Raw genomic sequence first — 22917 nt, 5'->3', positions numbered from 1 at the left:
TTGCATTTTGATTAGTAATATCTATTGTGGATAACTTTTTTAATAAATCAATTTCATTAAAAAAAACTTTTCTTAATGATAAATTTAAAGTTATCACTGGAGATGGATTTACTGAACTTGCAAACTGTTGAGATTACACATTTTATTGTGGCTTCCATACCAGATACGGTCATTGTGTGATTTTGATTGCTCAGGAATGTAACTGATAAAATATTTCATCTAGATATCAGGTGATGGGATTATGGTGCAAAAAAAATCAAATCCCTGCATTTCCTAAACTCATTATGAAGTAAATAAATTCACCTGGGTTGATTCTATTTGTGTTGATAACCACTACTCTGTGCAACAGCATGACTTTAGAAAGCATCTGATGATGGGGCCCCAATTTTGGAGCATGTATAATCACTCCTTAGTTACCGTTACTCTCAGGTCCACTCTGATCAAGAGTGGTAGTACCTGTCAGGTTATCATCTACGGGTTAAATAGAATTTATCCCCCCTGAGCACAGCACTAAACTGATCTGGACACCTTTGGACAAGGTCTTCGCCATTACCCCACCTCACCACCCCAAAAATCCATTTTTTTTCCACCCATTACTTTATGTTTCTATCCTATTTGCTAACTTGGTGAACTCCTCAAACTCGGCAAATAATTATTAATCCTAACTTTTGGTCAATTTCATAAAAACTAAGAAGGAATTTTTTTGATGTTTGAATAAAATAGCAAATTTTATCTATTTGTGGGAAATCTCCACTTACAGAGATTAAAAAATATTTTTTAATTTTTTTTATTTTACTGCAATCCATGTTCTTAAATCATGTAATAAACAAGTAATCACATATTTTGATGGATTTTGGATAAAAATTTATCAGTGTAACTTTAGATATTTCTGAATAATTGTAATTTTGGGATGGACAGTTTTAGCCTAAAGATATTCATATATTTCTTTTATGTCAATAGTAATTAAATTATGTGAACTAACAATTAATTATAATTTCTGGTGACTTTGGGGGTAAAATCTACTAAAATAATTTTAATATATTTTTAAATCCAATTACAGGTTTGCCAATTTGGGGTAAAGGTGGGGGGGGTTATGATCACAAATTTTGGTGGATTTTCTGAAAAAAAAAAAAGATGGAAATTTTATATAATTGTGTAAAATTAAAATTTTTGCAAATTGAAGGCAGTGTCATAGTTTTTTTTTTTTTTTTTTTTTTACTAAAGTCACTGATACTTGAATGATGTAAACCACCATTAATCACGACTTTTATTACATTTAGGGGAGGAAAACTTGGCAACGTAATTTGTGGCAAAGTACAATTTGGGGTGCATTTTCAGTTAGTTTACCTCTGATCATCTGTACTGAATTCATGTAAATAAATATTACGCCTAATAGTGAAATTAAAGCAAAGATTAATGAAAACCTTCTAAGTGATAGTCTATTGAAGATTGAAGGCTCAATCCTTACTATGGGCAATAATAACTAATACTTAATTAAAACTTTATCCAGTCATAGCTGAAAGAATAAGAATAATCTACCCACATGTATTATATAAAGAGTTCAATTTAAAATTCCATATAGGTTCCCAAATTCCCAGATTCTCAAATTCTAAAAAATGCAGCGGAAGAGGATTGTAGATCACATTTTCCAAAACACTGAAAATGACAATAAAAATGAGAATAGTATAATAATACTAATGAAAAGGATTTTAGATATTAGTGAAAAAAAATGGCATTGTAATCTATTTGGAGACATTTGTTTTCTGAAAGAAAAACTAGATTTTTTATTTTTTCAAAAAATCTGGACCAGCCACTTTTCTACACTCCTGCAAAATTCTGTGAGAAATGTTTTAAGTAATTTTTAGAAAATCAGAAGACATTGACAACATTTTTTTTTTCTTTTTAACATTGCAAACCATAAAAGGAGTAGTTTGAAGAATCTATTGAACTGTAATTTTTTTCAATTTTTAGAGTAACTTAAATCATATAGCTAGTACATTTAATTGGATATAATTGAATTGTCATGAAAATAGTTAAATTTAACTGTAGTATCTAGATATTTTGTTAGAACTGTTCATGCTTCTAGAAGTGAACTAACTTGAGATTAAGAATAATTTCAGTATATTATAAGAATCTTCTGATTTCATTTCAAGCATTGAAAAGAAATTGTGTAAAATTTGTGATACAAAATTGATATGAAAATCTAGTTTTATTAGCAAAATGACCTTTATTTTATTTTCATCTGAGATTGGCATATGACCAAATGAAGCAGCCATTAAAATTATGTTGTATGCTCTTCATTCAAAATCACCTTGTTTTGTTTACTTTGTAAACATTGACCTCAGTGCAACAACTCCTTTCTTTTCATCAGTATATATAATTTATTTATACTTACACTAGCAGAGCTACACCGTATTGCTTGGTAATGAAGAAAGATTCCTATTTCCAACTCTAATCCTATACGTTACCATTTTCATTATTTTTTTCATTCTATATTTTTTTAATTTTAATTAGTTATGGGAAAATAACTTTAAAACTATTTATCATTATTTCCTTTGATTTTGTTTTTTTTTTTTTTTTTAATAAAAGAACACTCTCACAATCACTACTTTGGTTCCTGATAGCCCCAAATGAATGAATATTAGAATATATATTTTTACCATAATTTGCTCAAGACTTGCTCTAAATCAGAATATCTAAGTATGTCTTTTGGTAGTTTTTGAACCAGACAGACACATAAAAGGCAACTTTATATAATTGATAGTACATTTTATCCTATAATCATTAATAGCTCCATTTCTGAAAATATAAATAATTATGTAGTCACAAAACCATTACAAATGAGAGAGTACCAGTGTGGTAAGCAACAATGTTAATAAGAAAGAGTGCATAAATAAACAAAGGCCTGGTCATGAAAAAAAAATGCCAAAAAACAATGAATGGGAACGAGTTCTAATCAATGTTTGTTTTATTTATAATAGGATAAAGGAAAATATCTTTAGTTAAAGTTTACTTCAGTATTGTAATGTTTCCCTAAAAAATCCATATAATTAATTCCATTGTATTTAGTTGTCTTTGAATTTATTGGCAATCGGCATGGATCTAGTTTTCATCTTCTGGCATTTTTCCCCTGAACAATCTTATAATTAAAAGTCAATTTATGAAATTTTTGTTTATTTGATACTTAAAAAAAATATCACTGAAGTCATTTGTAGATTTTATCAAAAAATCTTCATCTAAACTTGTGACAAAAGGATTTAGATATCATATAATAGTAATTATTTAATAAATTTATTTTGTTTCTTGGCATATCTATTCTTTTTGGTCTAATTCAGTCATTTTAAAGTGTTCAATATTTCAGTTTCTTGTCTTTTAACAGTCATGATATTTGCTTGAACTAGTTATGTAAATTTGTGTGTATACCACCATTTAACCTGTAGATAGGATCTTTACAGGTATTATTGAAACAGTTTTAACGATTACATATGATCACAACAGCAACAACAGTGATAGCTTACAGTTTACGATTTTTAATCTGTTTGGTTTCTAAGCTCAGTGATGATTGGTGCAAACAGTCAACATACTTTCTGGCTTGTCCAATCAGAGGCCATCTCTCAGGCAAGCTGAGCACATGATAGAAGTTGATAAAAAGGTATAACACACTGCCTACTTTCTCATTTCTGGCCAGGAGGCCAAAGCAAGCTAAGCCATTTTACTCCAATCTTATCTTTTGATATGTTGAAGCCCATCTTGCTCTGAGGTTGAACAAGAAGCACCAAGAACTCAACATGGTTACTATTTCCACATACATGTACACTTACTATCACTCACTCACACACACACACACTTGTGCACATACCTACATGGCCCTGACTTCAACACTGATGTATGGTATGCATTCTTCATATATAGACATTTATTTCTCTTCTTTACAAGCAGGATTTCTGAACCTTTTTGTTTTCTGTCCATACATATAGACTTATTCTATTACTAACACTGTTCTCTTTTCCACTCCTCTTTTATTACCACATTAATGAAGATGATTCAATAAAGTTGTTTTACATGTTAGAATGAGACTTTGTCTTTGTATTCAACACTACCACTCCTAGTCAGTTGACCTGGAAGTAATAGCAACTAAGGTGTGTTTGCTGAAGCTAATATGCAAAATGAATTAACATCTCCTGCAATACGCATTCTTGTAAGGTGAAATGTTGTTGCTTTGTGTATTTTGTCTGTAGTGAAGGGGGCGGGGGCTTTCTCAAAACAATGCGGCACAAATCTAAGGGCATTTGGATGTAAGCAAATGATACAGATACTCAAATAATCAGTGTCACCGGCCATGCAAATGCACTTGTGTATTATTGACGCTAATTGCATAATATAAGATGAAATTTGACTTGTTTGCCACTTGTCTGTAATGTATGTTTGCGTTGATGTTCACGATTCTGATGATCCTGTTATTTTCATCTATGTTGTTTCTCGTTCCTGTTCATTCTGAAAGATCTAAAAATCTTATATAATACAGATATAAGCGTAATGTCGAAAAATTTTTAAAGTTTATTTTTTCATTATCATTATTTAGCATTGGAATTGTTACTTCCTTCTCCAAATAAATTTGTTCTATTTTAAACTTGTATTAAAATTTAAAAAATAAAATATACAAAGGATATTTCCAACATATTGAAGAAAAAGAAAATTCATGTATTGTTTTATGTAACTGGATCTACTATACGAAGAGGAAGTAAAATTTATTACTTCGTATGTACTGTTTTAGATATACAAACTAGCAAGTGCACTCTGTCAACATTGTATTCTATACTTGGCTAACACAAAGGTTTAAACATGCAGGTCTAATATTCATTAATATTATATTGCTTTTGTATACTACTTATTCAAACTGAATGATGCATAACACAAAATAATTGTTCAAAAAAGAAAAGTGTGTGATATATTTGACTGAAATAAAATATTAGTTCAAGTGCATAAGATAAAGGAAAAGGAAAAAAATAGCACAAAAAAAAAAAAAAATCTACTGAATTGAAATAATAATTGCCTTTGTTTAATATATATTTAATCTTGTTACTTTCTGAAAACACCCCACATATTGGTCCCCCAACAAAGGAGGGATTGGATCTAGTAATTCACTCCTATTCGTTCATTTGTTTGCACTTTTCTCCATAATGACGCCTTGTATTTAAAAAAGAAATTTGCACAAACATTAATCATGGCAAAAATAAATTTTTCACTAGTGGAGGGGGATCCTGCGTGTTCGGTTTATTTTTAAAAGAAATTAACTTTTTAATTTATTGAAATGGGCTAATAAGAAAAATGTAAGAAACAAATACAGAATTTCAGTTAAGTTATTGCTCTTGGATTGGTTGCAGATTAAAAACTGACCTTGGGTCTAATTTCCTCCTTTTACAGAGCAAAGTAAATAGTATCCGGCATTAGCTATTTTCTAAGGTGGAGAAGGGAGTATATGTTGACTTTTGTCTGAGGCTTACTGATTCTTAGTGGGGTAGGCTCCAATGGGGCTATGCAATTATTTTTGTTCCAATTCAATATACCTCTCCTCCATTAATGTTGCCACTTATCTAGGCTAAAAACCACTTAAGAGTAATAGAGAGGGGTAAAATGGCAGTTGAATTATGAATATTATGAAAGGATCGAAAATCTTTGCATATCACTGACAGAAAATAGCTGACTGAGATAACAGTAATTCTTATCTTTTGGTCAGAAACATCGCACATGAAATGTGAGGAAAAATTACAACTGAATTTGCTCCACTCTATTATATTATCTCTTCATGCCAAACTTTTGGCAACCATTGGCAAATGAATCTTTGGTCATTTCTGAATTTTATCCGGAGAGACACATATGGCTTTATAATACTGCCTTGGACCTTTAATAAGTACAAGAATTTAGACCACCATCTGCAATTTAAAAAATATATCTATAAATGGGGCAAATTGAAAGAAAATATAACTTGTATGACAGAATTTGAGGGCATAGTGTTATTTAGTGGTGTTAAGCCGCCCGTTTAAGGGATCTTAAAATGATCAGAATTTGTTCAAATTTTCAGAATTAAAATAATGTTAATATGCAATTTAATTGCAGTTTAAATTGCATTGATACCTCAAACCAAAACATTTTCAATATACCTAAAAACTGTATGTAATCAGCTCTTGACAAAACATGAAAAATACTATCAACTTTATCTTAGTAGTTTAATTAGCAACATAATTGTGACAACTTCAAGTTTGTTGGAAAAAAATTATCTTGGAAACCTCTTTTTATAATTTTGAAACTTTATTAAAATTAAAAGGCAAGAACGGCTGGAAATGAGGGATCATTATACAGTAAATTTATATGTGAAAAGGATCTCCCCTAAATCCTAAATTATTTTTGTTGTAATTTTTTTTTCTTTTTTCCGCTAAGTTTTTTAGGGTATTCACACATAATCACCTAAAAGACTAATATCTTATTTAGTTTTTTTTTTTTTTTTTTTAATTGGCTGCTATAAAGTTATTTATTACTACAATTAAAGTTCAAAAGTTAAGTATATTTAAAAAAATTGATATTTCTTGAAGAAAATTCTATAAAAGAATCACAAACTGCATCAATTTTAAATAAAGCGTTTTGTTTTTGAAAATAAATGTAATTCACAAACTCGTTGCTTTAAATTAAACAGCTACTGCTACTTTAGCTTGCTAAGTATCAGCGCTACTAATTACTTTTGTTGAAAACAGGTTAACATTTTAGAGGAAACATTATTAAAAACCACCGGTACTATAAGAAATCAACATAAAATTATCATTTTATTGCATAAAAAATTATTTTTATGCAATAACATTATTTTACTTATGAGTTCGGGTACGAAAAATATTTAGAAAAAATGTTCAAAACACGTTGTGTTCGTGTTGAAGTTTTATTTTTAAAACAATAAAAAAAAAAATGAATGCACTAGTTTATTTCATCCCCCCCTCCCCCCAACAATATGCTTTTTCTGATTTCATGACAAAATTCCTTATAGAGGAATGGTACCAAAGTTTTAAACACCGTGGAGTGAAAAAAAATATAACATAAAATGGCCGTTTCATAAGATTTTTATCATTTCTTTGCTAAAAACTCTTTAAATATATCATGTACATTATTATTTATTAAAATATGTTAAAGGATATTCATTTCCAAACAAAATGGTGGTATTTTGAGGACTTGAAATATTTTGATTTTTAAAATATTACTATTTTAATAGAACTACCTTAAAATCTTGAAATATCCAAAGCATTTTTATGGTTGATGGGCATTACTATATTTAATATATTTGATCCCATTTAATCAGTAAACCAATTCATATATAAAGCATGAAATATTATTTCTTATATCTGTTGATTATACAAGTAAAATATTTCTTTTAAAAAAAAAAAAATTACCCAATGACAAAATATTGCAATTTACTGATATCTATATTTGTTTATGCTCAAGTTAAAAATGTACGACTAAAAATTAAGCATGATCAATATACAACTAATTGCCGCTGCTACTGATTAAAGCATCTTCAATACAGGCGATCAACTGAGTACGCAGTATAAAATATCATAAAACAATCTTGTAATAAACAATAAAATTAACTCAGAAGTTTTGAGAGGTTATTTTTGGCAAATATCTTTTTAAGTCCATACCTAGAAAGATATGTATTTTAGGTTGCAAAATAGCCTCTAATCCTTGCATTAGCAGTGTCAGAAATCGCCATTAAAAATTTGTGGTAAACACTGGAATATTTAGACTTACTGTCTTTTAAAGCTTATAGCTACTTGAAAAATGTAATTCAAACCCTAATTTTTTTAATTAAAGGAGCAATGACCAAATTTAAAAAAAATAACAGGTTTAATAGCAAATTATGCAATATTTGTTTTTTAAAATCAGTTTTCTTTAAAAAAGATTTAAAGAAAATCAATGAAATTCTACTTACTTCGATTATAAAAAATATATATAAATTCCAAAAAATCACTGACCTATAAAAAATACTATTCAATGGGTACTTCCATAGTTCATTGTTAAGAATTTATCCATATTTATACTTACACTCCATGTCCTTTTTAAATAAAATACTTTTTTAAACAAGGATTACAAAAAACGCGAACTCCGATGTTTTTCACTATTCAAATAAAGGGAGACAAATTTCTGATTTTCTTTGCGTTTATCTTCCGGTGGCTTCAAAGGGCCAAAATTAATGTCGCTTTCTATTGCGTGCTGTAAACCAAAATTAGTATTTTTGGGCCTCCTTTGATAAAAATTGAACACATTCACTTATAAGTTTTTGCTGTTAAACAAAAAACCCACTCTTCTAATTTGTTTTTTCTTTTTTATTCTCTTAATGAAATACATGAGTTTTGATTAATATATTTTATTACTTCTTTATCGAGTGAATTTTTGTTTTTTTAAATATCTAAAAAAAGAAAACATTGAATGAAATAGAAAAAAATTATCGTAAGCGTCCAATATTTGCTTGACAATCTAAGCATAGCATAAGCTTCCAGTTAATAAAAAAATTTTTTGTAAAAATCCACATGGTTTTTAAAAAGAAAAGGTTTTACACTTTGGACTTTACAGGTAAATTTAAAAAAAACACTTTTTTTTTTCTTTTTTTTTTTTAAATTAGAATATTTTATTTTTGATATATAAAACTTTGAGTAAATTGATTATTTAAATTTTAATAGACATTTCAAAATGGGGGGGGGTGAATGTAAAAACCACGTTTATATTATATATTTGGTTTATTGGAAAGAGCATAAAATTTCACATTGATCCTGAGAATATTGTAAAAATTGAACCAATAGAAAAATTTCGATAGATTTTTAAAGTTTAAAAATGGAAAAATATTTAACTCAGAAAATTCAATTGATTTCATTACGTTAAAAAAATGGCTGCATGAAGGCGCGCCAGCACTTTGTAAACACTATTTTTTAAAAAATAAAAAATAATAATTCTATTATTTTTTAAACAACTTTAATAGTTTATTTTGGAAGTATATTCCATAAAGAAAATAAACAACCCACTTTAAAAAGAGAAATTACAAGTTTTTTTATATTTTATTCGCAGTTTCGTGTTAGGGGTGTCAAAAATTCCCCCAAAATTCTGATACATCTACCATTGCATTTCCAAAAGAGAAAAATGTTACTGACACCATCTAGTTTCATTTTCTTTTATATATCAATACGTGGTTAAAATTTAAATTGATAACGAACCTGTATTTGTTTTTTAAGCACTTTCAAAAGTTTCTTTTATATCATTTTCAATAGTTTTATCATTTAGGCATGTAAAAAAATAATTTCATTTTTTTTTTTTTTTTTTTTTCATTTTGTTTTAAAAAAGAATTTCAATTTCATTTGTTTTTGTTTTTTACCATTTCATTTTAAAAAAAATTTTCAATTTCATTTGTCTTTATTCTTTCTTTATCCGCATTTTTAAAAACATTTTATTCGTTTGTAGTTTTTAGATTTATTTTTCCATCAAAATGAATATTAATATTGTTGATCAAGTAATGAGTAATCAGGAAATTAAACAAAGTGGACCTATTCTAATTTTATAATCTTATTGTTTTATATTTAACATGATTAAAAAATGAAACATTTTTTTTTAAATTTATACATCTATTGTTTAATGTTTCTTAACATGATTTAGAAAGAATATGGATAAAAACAAAGAGCGGTTTAGTTTTCTGCCTTGTGCTAACCTTGAATACATGTTTCAAAATATATTAGTTGCGATTACGTGAAAAGAAAATGAAAATAATTTACATTTGTTTAGGCGATGGCAGGAACATTTTCCCCCTTTTGGACGTGCAAGGCTATTTTGCAACCTAAAATACACATCTGGCAAAAGATATTTACTAAAGAAAACTTCCGATTTTTATTAAATATTCCCGCTTACATGGGCGATCTACTGAGTCTGTTAGCACAAAAAATGTTCTTAAAATAAATGATAAAACAACTTTAGTCACAGTCGGAATTATTTTTAAAAAACATTTTGCAAAACAAAAACAAACTGTATTTTATGCTTATATATATATATATATATATATATATATATATATATATATGCATCAATAAAATATAAAAGAGCTCGATTTTAAGGAAAATCTAAAAATAATTTTCTTTAATATCTCTACTATTATATAAAAGGAACTTTGTGTGTTTGTGAGTTCATTCCCTATGGATTCAAAAGCGTGCTGATTTTTATGGAATTTCACACAAAAGTACTTGGTCTCTGGCAGTGTTCTTAGATAATTTATATATTGGAATGTATTTGATAAGTATCAATAATGAAAATAATCTGATGAAAGAAGGAACCAGTGATTTTAACCAATGTTAATACACACAGCCCAACATCAAGTAAATTTGAGAAGTTTTATTACCGCACAAAGCTGAAAGGCTTGACATCTAAAATGAACAGTATGTTCTTTGATATGACAGGGGCATATTCGAAATGAATGTTTCTGTTTAAAGCACCATTGAAGTACATGATACTTAACTTTTGCATTTTTCTCTACAGTGCAATGTAGATCACAATGTATTGTGGACTAAGTCACTGCTGGGAGGAATGTAAAGCTTCTTGGTGCACCGCGATGGGTCTCTAACTAGAGCAGGCAATCAATCTATATGATTTTGTTGATTTCGATAACAATGAAAATATGGGACTGTGAAACATTCGTTGATCATTATAAAATCCCAAACAATGTCGGGTCTCCCTGCTAGTTTGATATTAAAATTTTCTTTTTCTTTTATTACACTCTGCTGTGATGAATTCACTATTCAGTAAGAACACATGTTGGGTTATCACTTCCTTCATGCCTTCCTTTATTTTTTATTAAGTTTTCACAATATTCATGTATTTAAAGAATTGTTGGTTCAAGAATTTTTTTTTAGTTTGGAACAGCAGATGCCAATTAGTCACAAAGATAATCTTTTATTTGTGTCGGCTATCACTCCAGAAAGGTTGAGCTGACGCTTTTCCTTATTTCGACAATGTTTTGAATTAGTTCAGTATATCTTACCTGGCGATTTCCAACGACTCATAATCCCACTGCTGAAGACCACTGCACTAAGGGCCTAAAGTAACATTGTCAGCCATATTGTGATCTCTTCGTTCAGCTGATTTCATTAGTACTAAGATGGATTTGGTGCCATAGATTGAATGGAAAATTCATCAGCAATATGATGTAGAACATGACAAAATATACAGGATATCTGGCCAGAGATTGCTACTAATGTTTGGCTTTTTTTTTTTCTGGCATTAGAAATAAGCTGGGAACGGGGTATTCACAGAATGCTAAAAAATCCGTAAAAAACAAATACTTGATTCAAATTTTCTGCACAAACTAGCTGTGCCTTTGCAACACTGTTTTAATTAGGGTTTGATATACTTGGCACTTAGTTGACGTCTTGAATATTGAGAGGTAGAGGCATGGATCTTTACAGTCTATTAAAGAATTTTTGGATGGAAAGTTTTCTTCTAGTGTTGGGATGATTGATCGGAATCGGAAAAAAAAAAAAAAAAAAAAAAATCAGAATTTTTGGGGAGTATTGGAATTGGAAAAGAATTGTGCCTATTTTCCAATGCCAAAAATGATTCTTTTAATTGTTTTTAGTTGTCAGTTTTCCATGGCTCTTATTAATGATGAAATGATCAATATTTATTGATTTTAAAATCGGTAGAACTAAAATCTATAAATCATCACCACAAGTGTAATTTTACATTTGTGAAAATATATACACATATTGCATGAGGTTTTGCAGTAACACCCCCCCCCTTAAAAAAAGGACAATATTTAGAAATTTAAAAGAATCAGAATTGAGGGATGTATTGGAATCGTCCCATCACTATTTTGTTCTCAAAATTGCTCTCTTGAATTATGGTTTATTTTAAGCTTTTATATATATATATATATATATATATATATATATATATATATATATATATATATATATATATATAAAATCCAAGGTTTTTATTTTCCAAAGGTAAAGTAAACAATGAAGTTTAACAAGCTTAATACAAAAGTGCACAATACTGAAGAAGGGCAGGGTGAACTTTCTATTTGTTTTTACATAAGCAGTAATATGTTGCTACACAATCATGAGCATGCTTTGGTCAGCACCTTACTAGTAATTAGAGACCTCTTCAGGCAATACTGCTTATACGAAAGCGAACTGAAGAGGTCTTTAGTTACTATTAACTAGCTGACCAAAACATGCTCATGACTGTAACAACATATTATTGCTTATGTAAAAACAAATAGAAAGTATATATAATCTTATTGTACATTTTAGCCTTATTGGATGAGGATATTGTAAGTACTTCCACTACTTTGACTGTTTTTGACATTCTAATTACTGACGTGTTTCTATGTAGATTGATCTATGTTTTTATTGATAGAATTTATCAAGCAAATATTACTTCATTATCCAATATAATATTTTTTTTAATATTTTAATATTCAAAATGTATTACACCAAAATGTATTTAAAATTGATGCTTTTTTTTTTAAATTCCTTATTGAATTTGTTTTTCCTTTCATTCAAGTTACTGCTGGAGCACCTGGAGTGCCTTGTTGCTCGACATGAGCGCTCACTCAGGATGACGGTTGTGAAACGACAGGCCTCGTCCCCAGGTGGAGTTTCTAGCGAGGTAGAAGTTTTGAAGGCACTTAAATCCCTATTTGAACATCATAAAGCACTTGATGAAAAGGTAAACTTTCGATTATTTATCTATTTTTTTTTCCATACTAAAATGTAACTCGTTTTACTTTCTATCACACTTTGAATTCTTTTAAAATATTAAACATGATTAGTAATAACTGATCTTTATGAAAATTTCTTTTTGTCATTAATTGTAGGTTCGGGAACGACTACGGGTATCATTGGAACGTGTTGCAGTATTAGAAGAGGAATTATCAAATGCTAACCAAGAGGTATATTTTAGTTTTAAAGTAATTCTTTAAACAAAAGTGTATTTTTCTTTTCTTTCCAGCTTTTTCGGCGATTGAAATCATTTACCAAATCTATCAACTGTTTGACTTGCATATTCTCTTATAATCCGACATATCAATGTTTGGCATATAATTTTCTATTAATAATTCTAAAGGGGCAGACTACGAATTCTTTTCTAGAATAGTGGTTTCTCTGATAATTGTGTTTTTTTAGGTTTAGGAGCACACATAAACCATAATACTTGACTTTCGCTTCTAAACTTTAATTCTAGGCAGAAGTTACTTCCTATTTATCTATTTAGAGTTTCAGTGCTTGTCCAGAATTCCCCTATTTTAAAATACAAAAATACAGAAAAAAATCTTTATGATGTACATATGCATGATGGAACGAAAAGATCATATTCCAAAAATCACGAAAATTGATCAAGTAGTTTTATATTTATGAGGAAAACCATTTTTAAACGATTTTTAGAAATTAATTGGAAATTGTAGACATTACAAGGCTGATTTTGCAAGTTTGAATTATTGTGAAGTTATCTGTCCTTGTTTCTTCAAGATGGCAATGTGAGATGGTCCCTTTTTGCTTACTCATAAAATTTGATTTTCTTGGTTTAAAATAAAACTATTTGATCAAGTTATCTGATTTTTGGAATATGACATTTTTATTCCCTAATGGATACATACATCATACAGATTTTTTTACTTTTGTTTTTTAATAATGGCAGAATTCTAGACAAGAACTAAATTTTCCAAATAATTTTTTAAATTTCCCATGGCCATAAAAAGTACATAATCATGGAGTCAGATATTTTTGTTTTCATTATGTATGTACGGTGTGGCTGATTTTTTTTTTTGACCATTGGAAATTCAAAATTGATTTTGAAACTTTTAAATGGAAGAAATAAATTTTATTTATCCAAGTCTAGTAGTATGATTTATTTATGTGCCTCAACAAAAGATAAACATTGTTTATTCAGAGAATCCATTATTGTAGAAAAGAACTAAAATATTGCTTATGTTACACTGACTTGAATCGACATATAGTTATAAGCTCAACACATTCAATAGAATTATCTTGAAAATGTTGAAGTTTAACTTATTTGCTATGTGATTACTCTCCTTATAATATCTTTTGTAAATAATGATATCACTGATAAAAATATTATAAAAATAAAATATAATACTGATTCAGTATTATAATATTTTATTTTTATAACTTGGATCACTTGGATCATTTCGATTGCAAAATTTTGGAGTACAAGTTGCTCTAACAATCACCCACCATGCAAAAAACATTTTCTTCTTTTTTTAATAGTCCAATTTTTTATATGTGTCTTCCAATGATCAAAGACTCTTAGAATCTCAGTGCATTTCAATAAATTTTTATTGAAATTTTATTTAATACATAGTAGGATTACACATTTCTACCTGTTTTGTGTTTGTCTTAAATTAGACCAGAGAAAATTTGAATCTTCAGGTATTTCATTAACCTTTTTTTTTTTTTTTTTTTTTTTTTTTACAGCTTAGATTCAAACAACTAAACGTCCAAATAGTGTTTTTTTTTTATATACTGCTGCAGTTTAATACAAACACAAATTTAGCAGAAAGCTAACGCTATCATGTTTTATTTAAAATTTAAATAATGATGAAACAAAAATAGTATTTGTCTTTTACCTAAATGCAATGAGATTCTAAGATTTTGAATATCGGAGCCCCATATTAAAAATTAAATTATTAAAAAATATCTGTGTTAACAAAGTTCAAAATTAGTTTATCTGAAAATTCATTGTAGATCGATGTTAAAACTAAAATGCCTATGTGGTTCTTGGATATCCTGGTAAGCAGGTTACATCATGTTCACTTAAATAAGTCACTCCCCTTTTTTTCCAGTTTGATCTTCAAATGGTTCAGTATTACTGAATGACATCCATGGGATAATTATTCCCTTGTAGAAATTTCATTTCACAGGTGGAAATCTGTCGATTTTTGGAAATATTCTAATTTATTACATCAAGTTTGTAGAAATTTCATTCAAGATTTTTCTGATTTGAGTTTAAAATAATGATTACTTGTAGTGAAATAATAGAAAATGGTTCTTATCCAGAATTCACCCTAATTAAAAAAGCAAAAATACAGAAAAGTCTTTATGGTGTATGTACCAGTCATGAAATGAAAATATCATATTCCAAAAATTACGTAAAGTGATCAATTTTTTTTTTCTAGAAAATTATTTTACAGTTTTTAATGATTGATAACATATTTCGTAACTGTTATAAGACTGATTTAAAAATCTTGGCAGTTCAAATTGAATTGTCTCCCTTCATTAAATATGGCAGATCAAGACCGACTGTTCTTACTTTATCATGAAATTTGATTTTCTTAATTAAAATACTGCTTGATCAATTTACATGATTTTTGGAATATGACATTTTGGTTCTGTGACTGATATGTATATCATCAAATATTTTTTGTATTTTTTGTTTTTTAATAAGGTTGAATCCTGGACTTGCACCCAGAAATCTTTGTATGTTGATATTGGTTTTCTGAGAGAAATTAGTGCAGAATATTTTCAGAATAAGCTGTATGACTTCAGAACTTTTTTGGGTTTATCTGATGGAATATTTAAAAGAATTTGATTTGTATATTCCTATATTCTGTGAGATTTTAAGTTATGTAAAAAAATTATTGAAATGAAATAATTGATTAAAAATTTTTAAAAATGGCCAAAAAGGCAAACTAAATAGATTTACTCCAAAATTTTACAAGTAAAAATAACCAATAAACGATGCAAATATTACAACACTAAAATAAAAAGAACTTTCTGAAAGTACTGTATATGCTTGTGCATTGTGCAACTTTGACCTATATTTTAATCTCTAGAGTTGTATCGTGAATATGATAAAAATGTTGTGCATATAAATAGTTAATCATGGTATAATGAAGGCTGATACACTGATTTCCAGCTACAAAAGTAAAAAACAAATAATAGTTTGATATATAAATCGAGATAATGTTGTCTTACATAGTGTGTGTGTGTGTGTGTGTGTGTGTGTGTGTGTGTGTGTGTGAATAAATATATATATATATATATGATCAGTAATGGTTATATAAGGCTATGACAATAAGCCAACTCTCATCATTCTTTGGAAATATCACTATGAAATGTTTCAGAATTTTTAAAATAAAGATTGATAATTTGGATTTTATGTATTATTCACACTACTGTTGTGATGAGAAAAATATCCAAGATGAGAACAGTAGTCCGAATGATAGAAATAATATCAGATATAACGGCTTTATATTAGATTCATTTGAAGATTTAAAATAAGTGAAATTCAGTTGAACAAAGAATTCAAATATTAAAAGCAGAGTTAACTGTAAATGCATTTAATTGCTAATTAACCTTAATTCATATTTTTAGAGACAGACATTGCATCCGTGTTTACCTATCTCATTTTGCCTTTAATTATTACTGAAAATCTAATATTAATTACGCTGTTGCTTATAAAATTAGGACAGAAATGAGATTTTTCATTCAACTTTCTAATTGAATGCACCTTCATTAGTTTTGTGGTTTTGTTTACTTTATATACAGGATGGCCCGCTTAAAAGTAGCCCAGAAAATGTAGTAGAGAGGAGGAACATTCTTTTATTGTTTAAATTACCTGTAGTGTTATAAAAGATGCTGGAAGTGCTCCCCGTTGACATTTATGCATTTCTGGGCACGTTTAACGTTTGTAGATACTACCTGTAGATCTTCTCTGGTGATTTTTCTGATAGCGTTGGTGTTCTTTAGTTGGTCTAGATTGTGAGGATTATTTGCATAAACTTTTGTTTGTAAGTCCCCCAAAGATAAAAATCATATGATAAGTCTGGGGAACATGGTGACAGTAACCCATTTTCTTATTGTTCTCTTTTTTTGTAAACATGTCATGAACTCGTGTCAGTGATCTGTGAGACGTATGGCATGTAGCGCCATCTTGTTGGAAAATGAATTGCATTTTGTCTTGTGGTGTCAGTTGGTCGTTAAGAGAAGGATTAGAGAGATCAGGCTACTTCAAAGTGGGCCACCCTGTAGAATCAGGTGAAAATTTTGAAATATTCTACAGTATCAAGTGGAAATAATTTTTCAATAATTTTAAAAAATATATTTAATATCGCTGGAAATTGACAATGAAAATGGTGGGTTTATTCTTTATTAATGTATAATATTATGCATCTGCAATTTAATCGGATTCATCTCCTTTACATTTCATTTATTTTATCTTGAATCAACATAATTTTCAAGACATGTATTAACATTTTTGGTACTATCCATGGTTGAATACTACAAACGTTTATGTATGGAAATTAGTCACGGTTTTAAATCAACAAGAATAATTTCACCGTGCTGGTTCTAGAAATGTCTACATTAAAAAATCTATTGAAGAAAATATTCTTGTACAATAAAATGGTCCACAAAAAACAAAAAAAAAACAAGAACAACAACATATTCATGGACATTAACTTTAACCATAATTAATTTCTATCCTAGAACCAGCACTAGATATATTCAGCTGTTTCCATAATTTTTGAGGATATATTTAAATTGGATATTGATTTAACAATTAACAACTTCTGTTCGGAACCTTTGAGGTATTAAAATCAGAAAAATTTAGCCTTATTTCTGATTTTAAAAACAATCATTTAAATTTTTTTCTGGTGAACTAACACAGATTTGCATACCTTCTTTTGCAACAAAAAGTTTTAATTGCGAAATGAAGAAAAAGACTACAGCACAAGAGGAAAGCAGTGGTAATTTCATAATGCAGTATTTAAAAAGGTTAAAATTTTTGAAAAATGTTAAAATTTTTGTCAAGAAATTACTGCTAAATATTTATTGCTTATTATAAAAGGATAAATATAAAATGATTTTTTTTTTTAATTTAAAAAAAATTATTTCTTTGTTGGTAGGCTTTTATCCATGTATGAATTATTTTGGTGGGTTTTTGCCTTTTTACCACTAAATCACCTCTCCTTAAAAAATGAAACAACTATTTAAGAATTTAGAGTGGGGGATCAGTTTCACGCATAAGTTTAAGATAAAATGAGCTTTTTTTTTTTTTTTTTTTTTTTTAAAGATATTCTAGCATTTGTAATAAAAATGGTTTTTAAGCAATTACACATAGTTTTACAATCTTGACAGTCAGACTTAGGGTTAGTGGCAAAAAGATTTAGTGAACATACTTAATGTTAGAATGCCTGGGAATGATGTATATTTTAAGTAAAATTAATATATGAAACTGATCTCCTATTTTAAATTCATTTTTCACTAAAATTTTAAAGGTATTCACATGTAATCACAGAGTTGGGGGAACAAATTTGCCATTATTATTACTATTATTAGCTGCATTTTTGTTTTCTATTTACATTAAAAGAGAGAGACTAACCAAATCTTTATAATTAGGATAAAAATGTGAACATTCTTTGATAAAGGAGATGCACAGAATAGTTAATAAATACAACCCCTGCCCACCTCCTGTTAAGAATGATTTTTCTAAATAGTAACATTATTATTTACAAACTCATTCTTAACATAGGGAGCAGATTACATTGGGGGGGGGGGGCAATTTAAAAATTTTTAAAAAGCAACAAACCTGTAATAAAATATTTTGAAATATTTTAAAGAATTTGAATTAGTTATTGTATTCAAATTGGAGATTCAGAACATAATTGGCATCGTTCTGTCACTAATATTTAATAAATCTCCCTAATTGACATTGGGGGGGGGGGGCATTGATATTTATTAACTGACTGAAATTATATGCTATGTTATTCCATTATTTTGAATGAAACAGAAAGTAACATAAGTAGTTTGAATGTTAGTTTGACACAACGGATAATATAAACTAGATGCTTTCTTCAGAAATTAAACATTGTCTTAACCTTTTGTTTTTCTTTTAATATACTTGAAGGATGTTAAAGTTAAAGGATGTAAAGTTAACTGATTGTTTAATATTTTTCCTATCTCAGAAAAAGACAAAAACATTTATGATGGTTTTGGCATCATTGTGATTTGGTAATATATGATGTGTATGTATGAGTGAGTGTGAATTTATATCTATACAATTTTTAAAAAATAGTTGTGCTGTCTTTTGATGGCACAGAAATATTGAGGAAAACTTGAAGGATGTTAAAAAATTATTTTTGAAGTAATAGGAATTGCTGGCTTTAAGATACTTTTAAAATTCTGAACTAAATGTAATTTTGACAGAGAAATGTAAGATTGCAGCAAACAAAGTGTTTTATTTTTTTCAGTGTTTCAACCAATGCAGTATCCTTTCAGTTTACTGTTATTTTTCAATAAGTCTTGTTTTATTTAAAGAATGTTTTTGTTTTGTTTAACTTATTTTTTAAAAGTCCATTTAGATTTTTTTATCTTTTATAGTTTTATACTTATTTTGAGGATGCAACTTTATCCTCATTCAGATTAACTATTGGAAGAAATATGTGATTATTTACAAGTATATATAGATATAGTTCAGTGTATTCAATAGTTTAGCTAAATGTCTAATATTGTAATGAGATAGATAATTTACTCTAAGAACTAGTATAGATTTTTTAAAGTAGTTTTAGACTTGTTAATCAGTCATTTTAAAGCTGTTGTCATTTAACTCTTATTTTGAACTCTAATTAGATGGTATGAAAAAGTTGAGAATTATGATTAATTAAATAACTCAACTTAGAATTTAATGATCTCGATCTCTGCTTTTGACATAGACAAATATTGCAGAGTACTTTTATGGAGTTTATTTGAATTGATCTTCTTAATCAAGTGTTGCTTCTGTTTAGATCATTAAATACACAGTATTTAAAGGCCCTTATTTAAAAGACAATAACAATATATAATACATAACTCCTTGCTTCTAATTCTTATTTATATCTTTAAATATACCTTCATATGGTTTAATCTATCAACTAATAAAGTACCTATTTTTTTATTAAGGGCTTCAATTAATGTCATTCAAACTCAGTTAATTTAGCATTGAATCTCAAACAATTACAACTAATTTTGTATGTTACAAACAGTTGTACTTGTTATATATATATATAATCAATTTATTTCTCTTATCAATAGAAAGATTGATCAGCGTGCTCAGTTCCTGTTGCAAGAGCAGTATAATGCGTAATATACTTTCCATGTGATTGCTGATGATTGAATGTGCTGCTCTGTAGCATGCATTAGATGTGAAACTTGATGTTTATTAGTGTGAAGTAATGACTATATAATTAACAATATATAAGAGGGGCATTCCAAAAGTAATGCCTCCTATTTTTATTCTGTCTGAATGAATAAAAAGGAGTGCAAATTGCATTGTTATGATGACTGAACTTGTGCATTCATGACCTGAAAGTTTCATCTCTCTATTTCAAATATTGATGATGTTAGACTCTAAGAAAGCAACCCCCCTGTCATGAACATACATCAAAAGCAGAAATAAGTTATTGAATTCTTGGCAAAAGTGTGTTGAGAATTTTATGTTATTTGCTGTGCAGTATTCAACCTAGATTGGTTGAACCGGCTTTCTCCGAAAGAGGAAGTGTCAAGGGAATGCATACACTGTATACAGTGTATGCAGTGAGAATGGTGGTGAATAAATTGTGAAATAAATTGTGGAGCACTAAAGGTCACTTGTTTTATGGTACCACTCCTGTTTTCATAGGAGGCTTTACTTTTGGAACAACTCACATATATACATTGTATAGCAATGTTTTATAATAGGAATACAATTAAATAAACTTAATTTTTATTTTAGTAAAATATTTAAGATATCTGAATTAGGAAGAATATCAAGATGGATTAAATTTATTTCTTGAAATTCACATTCCTAGTTCAGTAATTTTAATTTGACTATATTGTTTATTTCTTTTATACAGTATGATTTGAATTGTCATTACAGAATATTCATTACATACTGTTATACCTGATTAGCAGGACTACCCTGTGAATTATATAAAAAAATAATACCAGTAATGAAAAAAAAATATGCAATTATTAGTCTTAAAAAGCTTAACAAGGGAAAAATATAAGCAGTTCCCATCCTTCCAATAATTAGCTACTCCAGAATGAATTATTTGCAATTTAATTTATTTACTGTTTTAAATATGTTTTACACATAACACATTTATAGATATAAATAGCACATGTTTATTAAAATAATAAAATTATTCTTTTAATCCTAAGCATAAATCAGTAATTTTGATACTATTTATAGACTACAAATCTTTTTTAAGACTTTTTTGAAGACTCTCAAGCTTAAAAAGATGTACCTGATGAAAGTTGGAGGTTGTATCCTCCGAACATTGCAAAAATAACAGCCAAGATGACAATTATAGCCTAAATAATCCAAGATGCAAAATTGTTTTATTGCTATAACTATAGTAATCCTCCTAGGAATATTTCATAATTATTTTTTTCTTTTCTGAAGTGCAATGCTTTAATACAATTTAAAAACGAACAGAAAAATACTGTTTGGAGAAAATTGAGTAAAAAGTACTTGCACAACTGGAGTTTGATTTAAGAATGTTAATTGCATTGTGATAGAGGATCTTAACATGATGAAAATTTGTTCAGATTTTCAGAATCAACATAATCTTGTATAATCTAACTTTTAAGATCAGAAGAAAAAAATTAAGTGGGTTATTTTATGCTCTTTTAGAAACTTGCTCTTTTAGATTCCTTGTTAGAAGTATCATCTGATACCACCCACTTGCATGTTTTTGAGAACAAACTTCCTTTATTCATATAAATGTGAAAGAGAAAGATAAAGAAAAATTTCACAGAAGATAATTGAAGTAGGTAGTTTTAGAACTACAGTTGTTTTTGTAATTTTCTTTTTTCTGTATTTATATTTATGGTTTGTTTGAACTTGGAAAGCAAGTTAAATAAGTAACTTCATCATTAAAAATATTTAAAAACTCCAACTTGAAATATTAAAAAAAAAAAAAAAAAAAAAAAAAAATTTTAATATCTTAAATATGCTGATATTTTTTAGTTTTATTTGCAAATTATTCCACTGAGATTTCACAAATGATAAAGTTACACAAAAATTTTAAATCGATTGTATTTTCTCATAAAATACTTAAAAAAAAAACAAAAAAAAACTATTCTAATCAAACTTGACCTGTTATATTTAAAAATAAATTGGAGATGTTACATGTTCATTTTTATTCTTTTCAATTGAGTTGTTTTTCTTTTCTATTCTCTATGCTTATTATTTCATTACAGTATTATTGTTTTACATTTAGAATTGATATATATTTTGATGGTGATTTTTGTCAGCAATTAGCTGTCTCTCTATTGGAAATACTTTCTTGTTTTGATAAGTTTAGCATAATTATTCCAAGTTTTCAGTAGCCTTTGCAGAACATAGCACACTGTTATTTTATTTATATCATAGTAAATTTAGTTTACTTTCTATAGCTGTGAATTTATTTTTATCCTAACAAATTTTTCTTTTTTTTTTCTTTTAATTTCTATTTTTCTTTTTAAGGTTTTTTTTTTGTTTTGTTTTGTTTTTAATTTAAAAAAAAAAAAATTGTTATTGTTTTTAATCAAAGTTTACACATTCAAATGTACACTGAGAGTACCTATTTACAATGCCTCCCCATGGGACAGAGTTAGACACCAGGGTTGTTTTTTAACGTGGAGAAAAAGAACAAAAATAACTGCAAAGTTGAATGTTGTTTCAAAAGGCTATTGACCATCTGAGGTGATTGTTCCAATGGTGATTTTTACATAAAGCTGATAATCACAATTGAAGTGATTGCTTACATATATCTGGGTTGTGTAAACTATTCATCTAATGCCTATTATAAAAAGAAAATAGATGCATGCCTGTCCAATTCAATTTGGTCAATTTGGCTTCCATTACATTTTGCTAATA

At 28.0% G+C, this 22917-nt stretch overlaps 1 protein-coding gene across 8 annotated transcripts in view; it reads left to right on the top strand.

Annotated features, from left to right (window-relative positions):
- The window catches only part of LOC145293185 (liprin-alpha-1-like), a 227278-nt gene that overhangs the window by 87460 nt on the left and 116901 nt on the right, over nucleotides 1–22917 (top strand). For all 8 annotated transcript variants that reach the window (XR_013869680.1, XM_080139676.1, XM_080139674.1 and 5 more), the window contains exons 3-4: nucleotides 12586–12750; nucleotides 12899–12973. Coding sequence is in view for 7 of the 8 variants with exons in the window: in XM_080139676.1 (XP_079995802.1) it covers nucleotides 12586–12750; nucleotides 12899–12973 (240 nt within the window). In the remaining variant the exon portion in view is untranslated. The remainder of the gene's footprint in view (nucleotides 1–12585; nucleotides 12751–12898; nucleotides 12974–22917) is intronic.

This window comes from Euprymna scolopes, chromosome 14 (assembly GCF_053919585.1).
Source record: "Euprymna scolopes isolate OS-2025 chromosome 14, ASM5391958v1, whole genome shotgun sequence".
In the NCBI taxonomy this organism is placed as follows: Eukaryota; Metazoa; Mollusca; class Cephalopoda; order Sepiida; family Sepiolidae; genus Euprymna; species Euprymna scolopes.
This window is presented reverse-complemented; position numbering and strand designations above follow the sequence as displayed.